Genomic DNA, 14,223 nt, shown 5'->3' with positions numbered 1-14,223 from the left:
AGCTTCTGTTGTATTGGTTCCTCTGTTGCTCCATGTTTGTACGCAGCCATGGCCTTGAGAGAGACAGTTGCACTGTTTGTTGATTCATAATCCGGACTAAATATCACGAGAACCAATCAGAGAAACCTTCTATTAAAGAAAACCCTGCTCTGATTAATTCTCATAGAATTTAATCCTGATTGAAATCGAACATGCTTTTGTGCTACTGGGCCTGATATTTTCATGTTTCAAAATCAGCTGAAAACTAAATCGAAAAAAATAATATTCCATCAGCTGCTCCTATTTCCTTTCATGATGTTATTACGACACTTCTTTCTTTATCCGGCGCTACAGCCCTAGGTGAGCTCTGGCCTCCTTCACAACACACCTCCATTCTTCCCTGTTCATGGCTCTTTCCTTCCATCCTCTTACCCCCATCTTTCTCAGGTCATCCATCACTTGGTCCACCCACCTGTTCCTTGGCCTACCTTTCTTTCTTCTGCTGTGCAACTTGCTATTAAAAACTATTTTCGGCATTCTAGCCTCACTCATCCTCATCACATGCCCCAACCACCTTATTCTTTGGGCTTTAATGAAGCGTACTATATTTTCTCCTTTTATTAATGCTTCTATTTCCTCATTTTTTCTTATTCGCCATTGCTGCTCATTAATCTGAACGGGACCGTAAATTCTTCTTAGTATGGATCTTTCAAAGATTTTTAATGCATTTTCGTCAGCCATATTCATCACCCAAGTTTCTGCCGCATATGTTGCCACTGGACGCACCAATGTTCTATATATTGTTATCTTGGTGCTCCTGCCGACCAACTTACTTTTAAATAATCTAACATATTACGACACTAGACAAACCTATTGATTTTGATAGATCACAAGTAAATTCTAAAGTTGTCAATTTAGATAGAAATTGAATTGAGTTACATGTTAGTTTACATCCAAATTTTCATCCCTAAGCTTTTGATTTCAAGCTAAGATCGAAGAGAGAAATTATATAATGGTAGTCAATAATCAAAGCGATTGAATAAACTCTATTCAGATTTATGCAAATTCACATTTGAATCATCCCACTTTAATATTTATGTTTGTAGAGTTTAGGACATGTGAAATCAGCCACAATAAATGTTATATCATTATGAATGGAGTCTTATGTATAAATGGACTTCCATGAAAGAAAGAATCAGTGGATTGGCTGCTTTTACACTTTTGGATGAGTGAAATGAAAAGTAAGCGACAGGCTATGCCAAAAATCCAGAATAAGCAAGAGATCCATGGATACCAGAGTCATCAAATTCCGAATCAACCTAATTTGGAATATTTAAACTTCAATTGCCAAAGCGAAAATAACATGATCAATGCTAATTTGATAACTGTCAACGGGAAATATTAATTGCCAATGAATAAAGTCGAGGGCCCCACCCCATATCCTACAAAATTCGCTGCAATTAGACTACTGCCCTAGGGCAGAACACCAGTAATAATAGTAGTAGACTACACTTCTACAGAGCACTTCCACCACATAAATTAATTATTTGAATGATTTGACTCAATAATTTTCATGCCAAGTTGTGGCCTAATCTCAAAAACGATTATAACAATTTTGGTAGGATTTAGATTATAAATGTTTCACAAAAATAATTTTATCTTTCAATTCCCGTAGCGAAGCACGGGTACCCTGCTAGTTAGTTATATATTTCTGTAAATAATTATTATAAGATGAATAATAAAATTTCAAAAAAATCTGAATCACACGACAGGAGAATATTGGTTTATCAGTAGAAGTACGGTATGATCGGATGTAAAACATTATGAATTATTTAATCATTGAACAGACAGACAAAAGTTTCTTTATTTCAAAAAGTTCAGTTTCTATTTGTATTTTTTTAAATCGTGAGAGATGCCTTTTGTCATTGAGATGATTATCACTGGAAGATACTATTCTTTCAGTAACTTCCCAAAAATCGTACATAATATTAGGTAAAAGACACTATTCAATTTAGTCAGATTTATATTGATTGAATACTAGATTCTAAATGAGAAAAAATCCATTTTTCTGTCTGAATTTATGTTGTGATTCTCACAATTATTTGACAGTTCTTATTAGAATTTAAACTGAATGTGAATGTTTAATTTATCGGTGAATGTAACTTTTGAAAAACCTGAATACCTGTCATATAGAATATTGTTATGACAAATATGACAAATAAAGTGCATCATGCTAGTGAGTAAATATGTTATACACCACTCCATGAAACTAATCAGCTTTTATTAAGTAATGGTTTTCCATTTTTTGTACTTTATTTTTCTACGATCAATAAGAGAGTAATGATTAATGTTTGAACCTTTGGAACAGCATGAGGCCGCAGGTGATGAAGACAGGCTGCATGATGAGTGCCAAGCCGTGCGCATGCCCAGCGTGACCGGCGGGTCGCAGGGTTCGGCCGGCACGCACGTTGTCCCGCAGTGTTGCCAGTTCTCGGTGCACGTCCGCCTCCGGGCCGCGCAGCCATCTACCACACAAATATCAATCATTTAACACAATAATAAAAAGTTCATAGATATCGAGAGACCTCCAGGCCATAAATTTAGTGGTCTATTAGACCAATTCATAATTAATCTATGATCCAATGGCCCATAATATCTAATAAGTGTGCAAGAAGCCGGCCGTAAGTACTTTTTCGAAGGAAGATAAAAATATGAAAATAAGTAGCCTTTTACTTATTCAACTCAATGATACAACAAGTTGATGAAAATCGAGAGAACCACATGTCATATACTTTTAATGGTTCATGAAACGTTTGGAACCAATCCATATTATCTATGATCTTATATGGTATATTGCCCATAAGATCTAATAAGTGTCCTGGGAATCAGGCCTGAATAATTTTTATATATTTTGTTGAAGGAAGATAAAAATATGAAAATGTAGCCTATTGATTATTATTTTTCAAAGTTTTTCGATTTGTATACTATCAAGTTATAAAAAAACCTTTTCTAAGAATATTTTTCTCTGATTAATACTTTTTGAGATATGAGCGCCTATAAGTTTAAATTTCTGGGACAGATCATTTCAAATTCGGTAGGAGATGAATTCATTGGATTTTGAGGATAAATCATTCATGATATTATTGATTGAATGAAAAAATCCCTAAAAAAATCAATTTTTGAAGATGTAATTGCATTTTCATAAAAATGACTGAAAATAACTCCAGTTGAGTTATTTCAGGTAATTTTTTAATAATTGAATAACTTTCTCAAAAATAGATATTTTAAGGAAATCAATTTTTTATTTAATCATGAAGAATTTATCCTATAAAATTGATGAATTCATTTCCTACCGTGTTTGGAACGACCTGTCGCAAAGATTTGAATTTTAGGCGCTTATTTATATCTCAAAAAGTAGCCTAATGATCGGAAAAATTCCGAAGACTTTTCTATTTAGATAACTTGATAGTATGAAAATCTAAAAACATTGATAAATATCACAAGTGAAATTTTATTTTTAGCCTTAATTATTTTTATTTCAGATGTGATTTATGAATTCCTTATTTTGACAGAAAATGAATATTATCAGATAAATATTAATAGCAAATTTTTAATAAAGTAGCCTATCTAATCTATTATTTAATAATTTTCATTTCATGATGTGATATTTGAATTAATTATTTTAAATATTGGAAATAAATATTGATGAATGAGTATAACTGAGAAAGTGGTAAATTCATGTCCTCAAGTGATTTCCATTTATTCATTCAATGATTGAGTAATCTGAGCTGAGTATTGAGATTGAGCTATTCCGCTATTCTCATTGTTTTTGAATTGAATTTAATCCAAATATTATAATCATTTCTTTAATATGTGAGTCTGTGGCCTTGTTGCATAAAAGTTTGTTAAATTTTAAATGTCGTCACGATAACTAATTTGAGAAACATTCTTTTCAAAGAAACCTTTTCTGATAGGTTATGGTTGGGGTGTCCAGACGGCTCGGGTATTTTTCCGGAGTTTTCTGAGACGTTTAAAAGTCCCGGAATTTTGGGTTGAATTAGATGGCATTAAACCCCTGTTGAAATTTAACAGACTTTTGTGCAACCTCTGTGGCAGAGGTTTCAGTTCCAAAGTGTCTTCTCACCTCCCCAAAATTCACCGCAAAAATGTGTTTCAAAGAATCAAGATGATTATCACTGATCATGCTCTTTTATATCTGAATATCAATCTTAGCAATGATCCAGCCAAATCGTCTTCTTATCATTGCCTTCAAGGATTAGGCATATTTGCCAGGTCTCCGACTCACAATTGATATTTATATGAAGTGTTAATTATTGTAGTGAGAATATTGTTATTGCCATATCTTAAATTGTTTTCCAGCATCTATTTTCCTCTTCGATTTGTATGAAAGGGTTTGTAATGGAATTCTTCCTGCAGCTATTCTGTCATTGCTCCTTCCAGAAACGACGATGCTGGTAAACCTTCTCTCCCAGACAGTAGACTTTGAGCTCTGAACGAATACATTCATTTCTGATCCAACCAAAAATTGTCCATATTTTTATGTGGGTGATTATCTTTTGTGATTCTTTCCTAACCTCCTCTTCCAGACAGTAGACTTTGAGCTCTAAACGAATTTATTCATTTGTGATCCAGCCAAATATTTTCCATATTTTTATGTAGGTAATTATTTTTTGTGATTCTCTCCTCTATTTGTTTCAATGTAGCCTAAATATTCACTTCTCAATCAAGTTGAGTTTGTTCTTTCAACTTGGATATTCAATTAACTTTTTGTTTTTTTTATACTACATTTTGCAGTTTTGTGTCTGACCTGAGAGCGGCAGCAGCGTCACGCTCGCGGCCAGCTAGTACGAGGAAGCTGGGCGTCTCGGGGATGTAGAGCGCGCACACTAGCAGCATGAGTGGAGCACTGGCGATGAGCAGAGCCAACTGACGCCAGTCGAGGTAGGCACCAGCTGCGAAGCTCACCAGAACACCGATCTGAGAGGCCACCTTCAGCACGGCCGACAGGCAGCCGCGGATATCCGGCACTGCTATCTCGCTTATGTACACCTGAAACAATCATTCAGTCTTTTATATTAGCAACAATATATGCATTGACTTAATCAGAAAGTGATTCGTCATCAAAAACAAGAACAAACCCTACTCTTATAATACAGTATTATGAAAATATCAGAACTCATTCCCACACACCCAGACCTATATTTTAATTGTACCTGCAGATGTAATTTATTTTGTGAGTTGGGATTTGAAAAGCATAATCTTGATTTACTTAGGTTACCGTATATCTACAATGAAATAGAATATTAAATTATTTCATACAGAAATATTTACTGATTATTCGAAGCTCTGTAGCGGCGTGTTTAAAAGGGTACTGAAATTTATATTCTTATTTAGCTTATAACTGTCTTATTTTACACAAAAAACAAAAATATTTAAGTATCTTTACAGTATTTTGTATTTTGTGTGAAATAAGACAGTTATAAGCTAAATAAAAATATAAATCACAGTACCCTATTAAATTACCGTACGTTGTCACAATATGTTTCGGACACTCAAGTGTCCCTACTTTCAAAGTAACCCTGAAGATAAAAGACATTAAGACAGTTACCTTACACAGAATATTGTTAAATTATGTAGATATATTTCAACTGCTATATTTTACTAGATTATTTTAAAAATCCTTAAAATATTCCTGTCAAATAAATATTTTATTGTTTCAAGTATATTACTTATTATTCCTATTGGAATAATCATAGAGAGTACGATATTCTTCTTTTGAAAGAATCAATTACTTACTAAAACTTTTAGTTACAGTATCAATTTTTGTGAGGCAATAAAACTTGATTCGATATTACTGCTCCTCATTCAGTTGTTTTCTGTAACTGTAGACCCTTAGACTGATATAGGTCTACAATATTAATTAGTAATCTCAAGTGAAATACAGTATTGTTACAACCGCAGTATCTATTGAGAATTTGAGAAACTAGTTACTGTTCTTACATGAGTATCAATCTCTAGTAGCATTTTTTCATAATCAGCACTATACATCTACACCTGAGAAAATCGTTTCGGGTATTAGACCACTAGCCTATAGCGACTATATTAGCCTACATCAATCTCAGAGTAAACATACTGTAGTGGTGGTATTTGGCGCCTGATATTTTCAACACAAAATGGTTAGCCTACTATATTTAAAATATTAGTTAGTTGGCCTACACTATATCTATGTGCATTGAAATTGTTGCGACCATCATTCAAAACCAGCATACACCACCATTTCAATATCTAGTAAAAGAAATCATTACAGTATCTGGCCTCATATTCTCAAGCGCGATAAAATTTTTGAAAATTAGTTACCGTTGTAGTAGGTACAATAATACTAATCTTTGGTTAAATTTCTTTACAACCACATATCTTATTAAAACCTGAGAAACTAGTTTTCAGTTTTTTCCTGAGAAACTAGAGGGCCGGCTGCGCCCTAACTTTGCCTTCCTAGGAATTAAATAAAGGCAGTTATTCAAATCAATTCAAAGAAAAAAAAATTAATAAAAAAAACTCCATTAAACTCATTGTCGAATCACATTCTGGAGCTCAAACTATTTAGAAGAGAATGCGAATTGAATAAACGTAGGCCTACCTGTGAGACGAGCAACACAATAGCACAACAGAAACCGCCGACGAAGCCAGTGAAGAACATAACCTCCACACTGGTGGCGAACATGGTGATGATCCAGGCGCCGGAGAAGGGCAGCGATGTGAACACCAGCACCCTCTTGCGGCCGAACTTCATAGCTAGGCCGCCGAACATGCCGCCGAACAGAGCGCCCAACATGCTCACGCTCGCCACCCACGACACCTGTGCGTGTGCCACAAATTAATAACATTTTATCATCAGCCAGCCAACAAAGCACTAGACAGAGTCAACACAAAGCATAGTTATCTCAAAGCAAATTGAATTTTATCAGTCGGCCAAGAGAGCACGGGACAGTCAACCCATTCAAAAGATAGTTTTATCAATATTTTTGTAATTGAATAATCACCAATAATTGATCAGGGGTGTCTATACTCTCAAGACGACCAATGACGCACCTCCTTTAAATATTTTAAATTTTAGTAGCCTACCATGCAGTCACCCAAAATAAAATGGCACCCTAGCAAAAAAGAGGTAATAAGTCGTTATTTTAAACACTTCCTACTCCTCAAGAATTGTTCAATTGTTTAACCCCACCCAAAAAAAGTTTTCAAACACCCCTCTCCCCCAAGAAGTAAATGATGCAGTCTGCGTCATCGCCTCCCCTTCTGGCACCTCTGATTCAAATATTAGAAAATTGTCCCCCTAAAAGTTTGGTATTGGGGACTATTGTCTGCATATTAAATTTTAATAGGTTATAAGCTTTTTTTGAAAGTTTATCCTTGTGCTTCAATGTATTATTTCTCAGACAAATGTAAATGAAAAGTAGGGTTTGAGTAGCCTTATAATCAAAAAAGAAAAGTTTCGTTTTTCATGTAAATAGAACAATGTGATTCTATTTGTGACCTAATACAATAATTAAAATTGCCAAACGAGTCGGCGCCTCCGATGCTTTACCATATTTTATTATTGTTCCAGTGTTATCTGGCAAAAAACATATGAATAAATGGAAGTGCATGTGAATAATAACCTGTTGTTGGCTGACGGCGAAAGCATCACTGAAGTTGCCAGTGTGTCGAGCATAGTTCTGCTTGTCCTGCAGCGATGCGATGGCCGGCGAACTGTAGCCTTTGCCCAGGCCGGCAGCGAACGAGCCCAGTGACACCACCAGTGCTGCTAGCACCTGCAATCACAAACATGCCAACACGTCATTCAATATTACAAATAGTCACCGAATTTAGTAGCAAATCACATACTACCAACAACCAACCATGTAACATGCATCAGTTAAGTTAATAATAAGTTTCGGACCGAGAAGTGGAAAACAATAAGAGAAAGTATTAAATTAAGTTGTAAATGGGCATCATAATACATGACTTTATGAGTATAATTATGAGTGTGTATATTCCTACATATAATGTAATGTGAATAATGGATTCTATTATAATGGACGTATTACATTATTGTACACTACAACAACACTGGCGGTTTTCACATTTAGGTAGGTACACTTAATCCTTTGAACAATAACTTTACTGATAGTGCAACGCTTCATATCTCCAGATACTAAATTTCACATTGTCCATGGGAGAGTAAAAGCACTTTTTCCTCCTTTTATTTCAGACAAATGGCAAAATATAATTCCTCACTTATTACAATTAAACGTACAGAGGAATGAACAAAGGACAGAACATACTCAAAAAAATCAAATAGAGAATGAAATTTTTTTACAAAGTCAATTCTCTAAGAAATAACCATCCTTCAAGATTCAACAAGTGTTATGAAATTGAGATAAAAACTCATTTCTTTTGCAATAGCAATACAACCTGTATGAATGTGTTGAACAATTATTTTTTTATATATTTCATGAGTTATGAGAGAATTGATAATATATCAAGCAAATTCAATGAGGATTTGGAAAATCTCAAGAAAGAAGTAGAGGAGATGAAATCTCATATGAAATTGGAGCGAGAACAAAAAGAAAACTACTATAGAAGTAGGAATGTAATAATTTTCGGTATAAGAGGTGTTACTAATTATTGGATTCTGAGAGAAGAGATAATTAGAATGTTAACTTATGTAGGTGACGACATCAGAAATCATGATATAGATCAATTGAACCGACTGAACCCTACCAAAGATGACGGACCAATTAGAGTGACATTCACGTCGACTTATACTAGGAATGAAGTACTGAAGAAAAAATCCAAATCATCGAAAAAGAAAGACTTTGACCATGTAAGAATAAAGGAGGATCTGGACATCGGTATAAGAGGTGTTACTAATTATTGGATTCTGAGAGTAGAGATAATTAGAATGTTAACTTCTCGATAGCATCAAGAATAGGTGACGACATCAGAAATCATGATATAGATCAATTGAAACGACTGAACCCTACCAAAGATGACGGACCAATTAGAGTGACATTCACGTCGACTTATACTAGGAATGAAGTACTGAAGAAAAAATTCAAGTCATCGAAAAAGAAAGACTTCGACCATGTAAGAATAAAGGAGGATCTGGACATCAACATTCGCGACATCAGGAAAGAGCTCTATCCGTTTATGATTGACTGCAAAAATCAAGGGAAGAGGGTTTCTATGAAAAAGGATGAACTAATAGTAGAGGGAGAAATCTTCAGCCTCGAGAAATTGAAAGAACTAAATATCAATGATAAGAAGAGAATGAGAAGTGAGGAAAATTCTCCCATTGCGAAAGATAACTACAATCCTAATAACTTGAAAAACGACAACGCAAGACTAGTGAAGAAAAAGACCACCATGGAAGCTTATATCACATCTAAAGGCAGAGACAGAAGAAATGAGGCGAGCACACAGGAGCCATCTCGATCACAATAGCAATCACGAGTTGGAGCTACAGTAAGGGATATGGATAAAAAAATGAAACACGTATTTAAGGATCTTGGGAAGGACATGATAACTATTAGAAAAAATTAACAGTTGAATATTAAATAATACACATACAATTGTAGATCTCTCAGGGAGAATTGGAGAGTTGAACCACTATAAGAAGAATTAGAGAACGTGGAATGGGACATCATGGGACTCGCAGAAGTAAGAAGAGATGGCGAAATGTGTTTAATGATGGAAAATGATGTGATGCTGTATTCAAATAATGGAAATGGACCATCAGATGGACAGGATTTTTGATTAATAATATATCGAAGAAGCTTCAAGCAATACACTCACAGAATCTCTGTTATTATTTGGATTATTCAAAATCACTTGAAGGGGAGAATGAAAATAATACAAGTGTACGCGCCAACATCAGCATCAACCGAAGAAGAAATTGAAGAGCTCTACGGAGATCTGGAAGAGGCTATGGAAAATGACTTATGCAGGTACAACATAATTATGGGTGATCTAAACGCAAAAATAGGGAAGAACGATGGAGAGCGACTGGTTGAATATGTCGAAGTCGAAAACATGTTTATAATGAACTCATTTTTCCAGAAAAATAAAGAAAGAAAATGGATTTGGGTGAGCCCAGACGGTGCAACAAGGAATGAAATAGATTTTATCATCGTGGATAAGAAGTGTATTGTTCAGGATGTGGGTACAGAAGACAAAATAAATACCGGAAGTGATCATCGACCTGTAAGAATTGAGTTGAAAGTAAAAGAAAACCGAAGAAGATATCAGGAAAAAAGACTCACAAGACTAAGTACAGACGTTTTGAGAGGTTTAGCGTTTGAGGAGAAACTAATAATGAACTTGATTGAAGAAACGATGGATGAATTCGATGATTTAGAGATGCTTACAAACAAATTGACGAACGCTCTTAGAAAAACAAGACAAATGTTAGGCAACGAACAAGAGAAGGAAATTACCAAGGGAAATAAGTAAATTACTGGAGAAAAGAAGGAAACTGAAACGATTAGGAAGAGAAAACATTGAATTCAGCGAAACCTCAAAGCTTATAAGGAGAAAATGGAACGAATGGACAAACAGGAGGAAAATATCTGATTTGGAAGAGACTATCAAGCTCGGCAATAGCATCAAGAAATTCAATAGGCTACAGCAACTTGGTAAAAACACGTACACGATGATTCCTATAAAGAATGAAGGTGGAATCGAAGTGAGAGAAATAGAAGGAATATTAGGAATCATCTGTGATTTTTATCAGAAGCTCTACCATGCCGATGGATGTGAAGAGGACGTTTTTGGTTGAGGAAGTGAAGGACAGCAGAGGAACGAAGGTGGAGATGAAGAATACCCGTCTATTATGAAAATCGAGGTGAAGCGAGCAGTTAATCGCCTAAAGGAAGGGAAAGCAGGCGGCCCGGATGGAATCACCAACGAACACCTGAAAGCAGGCGGAAATGCTGTCATCGAAATATTGACAAAGCTATACAATACATGTCTCAGGTGCGCCAGAATTCCAGAAATATGGTTAAAAGTCAGTCTGATTTTCAAGAAAGTTGATGGGGAGGAAATTAATAACTATCGGCCGATAAGTCTTCTATCCCGTATATATTATAACGGTGCATTTTGGCACAAATAAAACTCATTCATTGAAATGGATTATTAGGTCTCATTTAAAGAAACAAGAAACTCTCATCATCAATGGTATTATCAGTTGACAATAAAGATAAGATGATAACGACTATAAAGGCTAAGATTATTGGTAACAATTCGAAATGGAAATCATTTTTCAATCTTCTTCTTTCAATCAGGGATTAGGCTATTGCCTGTTCCGACTCACATTCAGCTTGTAATTAGAATAAATAAAATCTATAAATTAATAACATCAATATAATCTAATCTAATATCATCATAAGCATCACTACAATCTACTGTTTTAATTTTATAATAAATATAATGATCATTGCCATCTTTTTCGTGGCCTGCTAATGTCTCTTTTGCCTACCGGTTTATACTTGAAAATTCTGTGAGGAAGCCTATCAGCTGACATTCGTTCCACATGCTCTTTCCATTGCTGACGATAAGATGCAACTCTCTCATTCAGGCAGAAGATATTCAGCTCTTTCCGTATATCCTCATTCCTGATGTGATCTCTCCTGTCACAGCCCTTAGTTCTGCAAAGAAATCTCATCTGAGCTGCCTGCACTTTACTCTCAAGTGGCTTTGATGTTACCCACGATTCACTACCATAGAGTAGTAGTGGAGCTGCCATTGTCTTATAAAATTTCATTATCGTGCTTGTGGTAGCTTTCTCTCCCAATGTCCTACTGATACTTCCACAAATCATTTGGAACCTTCCTACCTTCTTCTCTACATCCAATTCATCTTTATAACTAATTTCACAACCCAGATATGTGAACTGAGACACCTGCTCCAATACCTTGTTGTCTATCACAATCTTTGATCTTATTGGGTACTTTCCTTCAAAAGTCATGATTTTGGTTTTCTCCTTTGATATCTTGAAATTATATTCTTCACAAATTTCATGCAGGATATGAACTGATTTTCGTTTTCCTGTACTACACACAAATCGTCTGCAAACAACAGAGCATTCAGGTACACACCTTCCCCAATATCAATTCCTATATCGACTTTATATTTTTTCCATTTTCAGAAAATGTGGTCCACATATATATTGAATAAAGTGGCCGATAGACTACACCCTTGTCTAACACCTTGGTTGATGGTGATTTCATCTAACCGATGATCACCTGTATTTATATTATTTGAGTATTGTGGTAGAGAGATCTTATTGCGTTTACAAGATGTAAAGGATATCCTCTTTCAATCAGAATTCTCCACATAAGACTTCTATTCACTCTATCGAATGCTTTCTCAAAATCAATAAAAGCTATATGTGTTTCAAGGTTGAACTCTCTTCTTTTCTCTATCAGTCTTTTAACTGAGAAAATGTTGTCTGAGCATGAACGACCTTTTCTAAATCCACACTGCTCTTCATTTAAAACTGCTTCAGCGATACTCTTCACTCTTGAATTGATTATTTTCGAGTTTATTCTATATCCTGCATTCAAGAGACTAATACCTCTATAATTTTTGCAGTCATTGTGTTTGCCTTTTTTGAAAAGAGAGATTACTTCTGCTTTACTCCACTCTTTCGGAATTTGACATTTCATCCAGCATTCATTGATCAGATGTAAGAATCTCAAATCTAGTAACACACCACCGTACTTGAAAAGCTCACCCTTAATTCCTTCTAAACTTGATGCTTTTCGGTTTTTAATGCTATTTAGTGCTTGTTGTAATTCAGCCATTGTTATTGGATCCACTGAATTATTACGGATTTGGTTTTGAGGTACATTTGCATCTTCATTATTAGAAAACCAGAGATCTTTGTAATGCCGTATCCAGTCATCATCCGAAATCATACTTAATGCAGCATTGTCTTTATCAGTCCTATTCAAAGATTTCATTATCTTATAAGCGCATTGCTGCCTTCCATGAATATCGCTCTCTATAACACTAATAAACTTTTCCCAGGACTCCTGTTGAGCCTTTCTCACTACTTGCTTCGCAATATTTTTTTTTTGCATGTAGTACTCTCTAGCTCCTTGCGTTTTCTTTTGCAAAAATATAAGATATGCTTTTTGTTTCTCTTTTATAGCAGTTTCTATTTGTGGGTTCCAAATTCTCAGGCGTCTATTACTCCTTTCTTCAACCTTGTACCAAGTGCTTCAGTTGCAGCTTTTTGAATGCACAATGTTATATTTTTCCATTCTGTCTCTATATCATCTGCAGTTGAAACTGTTGAAAGATTCTCCTGCAACCTCCTCTGATACAAGTTTCGTATGCTATCATCCTGCAGAAGTGAAATCTTGAACACTTCGGTTGTCTGTTTTTTATTTCTCTTGACAGTTCTCCATTTTTTTAGGATCAGCACCTTACTCATTAGAAGATAGTGGTCGGTATAAATATCACAGCCCCTATAAACTCTCACATCTTGCACTAAACTCTTCATTCTATCATTTACAATGATGTAGTCGATGATGGATTTTGAGCCTCTTGAACTCCAGGTGAACTTATGGATATCTTTCTTCCTATAAAATGTATTCGTTATCTTGAGGTCATTGAAGGAAGCAAACTGTCTTAGCTCTTGTCCATTTTGGTTCATCACTGCTTCTCCAAAAGTACCCAGTACACCTGGAATGGGGATGTTTCCGACTCTTGCATTAAAATCTCCAACAATTGCAACATGATCTGTTTTGCAAATATTCTGGACTATTTTCTGGAGATTGTCATAGAATGTTTCAGTCTCTTCTCTCTTCCCTTCATCTGGAGCATATATTTCGACTACCGTTAGATAAACTCTCTCAATTTTGAGTCTTACAGATACAATCCTCTCATTTATATAGGTGTAATCTTGAATGTTATCTTTCCATTTGTTATTCACCATTATTGCAACTCCTGCACTGGCTCGTTGATTCTGAGGGACTCCCTTGTAGACCATCCAATAATCATTCAAATCTATTGTTCCCTGCATCTTTTTCTTTGTCTCTGTAATCACTGCTATGTCAACTTTCTGCTTTGCAAGACAGTCATTCAGTTCATAAATCTTATTCGATAACCCTCTAACATTCCATGTAGCTAAATTCAATACATCCATGATCCCAAATCGTTTTTGTTTTGCAA

At 35.2% G+C, this 14,223-nt stretch overlaps 1 protein-coding gene across 3 annotated transcripts in view; it reads right to left on the bottom strand.

Moving 5' to 3' along the window:
• Window positions 1–14,223, bottom strand: part of LOC111055233 (facilitated trehalose transporter Tret1) — a 210,359-nt gene that overhangs the window by 9,188 nt on the left and 186,948 nt on the right. For all 3 annotated transcript variants that reach the window (XM_039422505.1, XM_022342407.2, XM_039422506.1), the window contains 4 exons: window positions 7,662–7,814; window positions 6,638–6,856; window positions 4,808–5,049; window positions 2,337–2,504 (listed from right to left, as the gene is read on the bottom strand). In XM_039422505.1, the coding sequence (XP_039278439.1) occupies window positions 2,337–2,504; window positions 4,808–5,049; window positions 6,638–6,856; window positions 7,662–7,814 (782 nt within the window). The remainder of the gene's footprint in view (window positions 1–2,336; window positions 2,505–4,807; window positions 5,050–6,637; window positions 6,857–7,661; window positions 7,815–14,223) is intronic.

The sequence above is a fragment of the Nilaparvata lugens genome, chromosome 2 (genome assembly GCF_014356525.2).
Source record: "Nilaparvata lugens isolate BPH chromosome 2, ASM1435652v1, whole genome shotgun sequence".
Taxonomy (NCBI): Eukaryota; Metazoa; Arthropoda; class Insecta; order Hemiptera; family Delphacidae; genus Nilaparvata; species Nilaparvata lugens.
Note: the sequence above shows the minus strand (reverse complement) of the source record. Positions and strands in the feature narration are given on the sequence as shown.